The following is a 3,082-nucleotide window of genomic DNA, read 5'->3' on the forward strand; positions in this document are numbered from 1 at the left end:
CCCATCATTATTTTTCTTCAAAAGGTTTCACAATGTTCACATTGTCTAGGTTCTACATTTGCACATACAAGATCTCTCTGAAAAGAATATCTCACACCAATGCATTTCGTTCCCTGTGTGATGCTTTCCTTGACCTTTGAGTGACTTCTTTGCCAGCCCAGTTTACGGTCCCCAGTCCCTCCCTTTGCCGCGCTCCTGTCCTGTCTAGCCTCAGGGACGCGTAAGAACAAACTCCTAATCGTAGTGCACTGAGCGAGTGGTTTTGCTGGATGAGCTCTGCATCTTGGACGAGACGCTGCGCTTGGTGGACAGCGAGTAGGACGAGCTGCTGGATGCGGCGGCGCGCGAGGCTACGGTGCCCTCCTGACCCTTATCATCTGTGAGCGCCAGGCTCCGCAGCCGGCTGGAGAGGGGCTCCTCGGGCTCCTCGGAGTCCAACCGCGGCGCCCTCCGGCGACGGGCCGCGCTGCTCTCCTCCGCGCCCTCTGCCGCTGACTCGGCCTCCAGAGAACTGAGCAGCTCCATACGCTTGGCGCGGCCGCGGCGGATCGAGGCGATCAGCTCCTCGGGATCCATCTCCAAGTCCTTCTCGTTTGCAGCCGGTTTGCTGGTGCGCTCTGGGAGCAGTGGCATGTCGTCGAGCACGCGCCTCCGCTCCGGCCGCGGAGACAGCCCGGCCGTCCTGTCGGCACCGTCGCTGGCCCATCGGTCTGTGGAGGGACGCTCTGTGGCCCGCCGCTCAGAGGACGGACGCTCAGAGATACGGCGCTCGGGAGCCAGGAGATCGCTCTGATGCAATTTGAGCGGGCGCGGCTCGCCGTAGAAGGGACGCTCGGCGAACCGCTCCGCGAATGTTTTCTTTCCCGGGGGAGGACTGGGCGCGCTGCGGCCCTCCTTCTTGTCCAGGTAGTCGAGCATGTCGCGGTAGCTGCTCTCTCCCACCTTGTAGTTGTAGTCGTAGGTGTGGTGCCTCGGCCGACGGTAGGAAGACATTTTCAGCGTGGTCTCTGCAACAATACAAATACCAGTCAGCGCATCACCCGGATTATATGCTATTATATTATCAGCACTGGATATCCGTACCCAAATCCATATATGGATTTGGGTACGGATATCCAGTGCTTAATGTCATGTCTTCGTTAAATCCGCTGAACCAGAAGTATGGGTGCATGGTTTTCAATGATATCAGACATCCAGACAAACTCATCCAAGCATTACCATATTCCCGTCGCACCGACATGCAAATGGGGACACACAGAAGTTGGAAAGACCGGACAGTTGTGAGAATACTGCTTTTTGTGAAGAGTTATAAAACGGAGGGTATCATGTCTCGTAGGCAGCTACGATGGCGTCTCGAAGATACGGTTTCTAACACAATCAATGTACTATGACGTTAAATGGGTATGATTTACGAGCAGATCGATGATCTAGGCTGTTCAGTTGAACAGAAGTTGAAACTCGTGGCCACTGCTCAACCGCCTCATCTGCCCTCCATTAGACAGGGATCTCTACATCTCTGCCGAGAGCCGGAACGATATGGCCTCGCCGCACCAGGCACTGGACGAATACGTGGGTTTAGCAGCCTGTTGCGTGAGTTCGGCTTCAATCCGGGACGCACCACACGCACTGTGCGCGGTCGCCGGTCGTCCCTGGTGGCGCCCTGTCACTCGCTCAGTGCGCACCTGCAGTCACCATGCCAAAGTGCAGCGGGCGACATCGTGCCCGGAATGAGGGCAGGCGCCGGGGATACCTATCTATAATCCGTCGCGGTCCCGAGCACATTCTGTCAGCCGTTCGGCCGGTGGATGGGTATGTTACGAGCTTTTTAATTCGGGCGTCAGGCGTTTATCTTCTCAGTTCGGAGTTGCACCATTTATAAGCCGCTGTAACCAGCGGCCAGCACAAAACAGTGACACTACTTTCTCCACCTTTTGAAAGACGGCGCTCGTGTTTGCTAACCACACGACACACGCCAGTTGTCTACTGAAACAGCCAGTAGGCAGTAAACCAACACAAAACTGCATGTAAAAGATTTCGCCCCCCACAACCGATTTCCCTGCTCCTAAGACTCCCTAAGGATGGCTGTAAGTAAAATAGAACCGTATGATACACGATGAGTAATGTAAACGCTACTTATGCTTATTCGAGATGTGATTTTGAATTGTTGCTTATACGTAGGTATAAGTATTACGCACAGGCTATTTCTGTTTAAGCTATACCTTGTCCGTGTCGCTATTGCCGTGCAGGTAATCATTCAATGTTTCAGCGAGGTAGTGCTTGCTCAGTGGCTTGTTGCACGGCCTCTGCTGATATTACGTAAGCTGTGCGTGTGCCTACATGACAGCGAATTTGTTTTGGCAGCACGATGTTTTGCTGGTGCAGGTGTCTGTTGTTTTTGCTTTGTGCCAGTGACGCACTTGTAGAGTCCTCAGTCCTTTTGTTGTAGCTGTACGCCAGCGACTGCTGATGTGCCTCGCGTCAGATGGTCATTGCTCAGGTCAAAGCCAAAAGCCATCTGTGACGGTGTAAGGTAATGTTTGGTCAGTGCATGCCAAACCGCTTCAGGTTTCTTTTGTCTTTATCCAGGTGGCTCTCCGCCCAGCTCGAAGTCAGCGTTAGCACGGTCTCTCCACCACATTGTTTGCCGTGAATGTCCGGCGGTTATATACCTGTGTTCAGCATCACTGTCCTGTCTTCCCATTGTCCACATAGGTGTTTGCGTCTAGCGATTGACAGATTTGTATTCGGCCCAGTGTCTATCATACCGAGCTGTTTACTCCTCTATCTATGGCTTTATCTGTGACGTTATGTCAGTGTCAGAGACCCGACGGTTTTGAGTGTTGGTCTCTGCTGCTGTGTTGACGTCGGTATACCCCTGAAAACTATAGGTTACACATTGTTTGCAAATACTGCAGCTGCGATTTTTGTCCTTATAGTTTAAGATGCCCTGTCGTCCTTTTGCCAGAACCCTGCTGGCTTCAGCCCCCCCCCCCCGTCGGACAGACCCCTGCCAGACCCTGCCGGACCCCTGACGCACCCCTGTCGGACCCCTGCCGCTGTCGCTCCCGACAGGAGTGGCTTC

The 3,082-nt window shown here is 53.8% G+C and overlaps 1 protein-coding gene across 1 annotated transcript; it reads right to left on the bottom strand.

Annotated features, from left to right (window-relative positions):
- Positions 1-234: 234 nt before the first annotated feature.
- LOC122381714 lies at positions 235-993 on the bottom strand. Its single transcript, XM_043366202.1, has one exon. It carries the CDS (start codon positions 991-993, stop codon positions 235-237), a length of 759 nt encoding a protein of 252 aa, XP_043222137.1.
- Between the last annotated feature and the right edge of the window lie 2,089 nt (positions 994-3,082).

This window comes from Amphibalanus amphitrite, unplaced genomic scaffold (assembly GCF_019059575.1).
Source record: "Amphibalanus amphitrite isolate SeventyFive unplaced genomic scaffold, NRLGWU_Aamphi_draft 000125F_arrow, whole genome shotgun sequence".
NCBI lineage: Eukaryota > Metazoa > Arthropoda > Thecostraca > Balanomorpha > Balanidae > Amphibalanus > Amphibalanus amphitrite.

Excerpts from the sequence above, each read along its gene's own strand:
- LOC122381714 (XM_043366202.1), bottom strand. The coding sequence starts at position 993 with ATGTCTTCCTACCGTCGGCCGAGGCACCACACCTACGACTACAACTAC.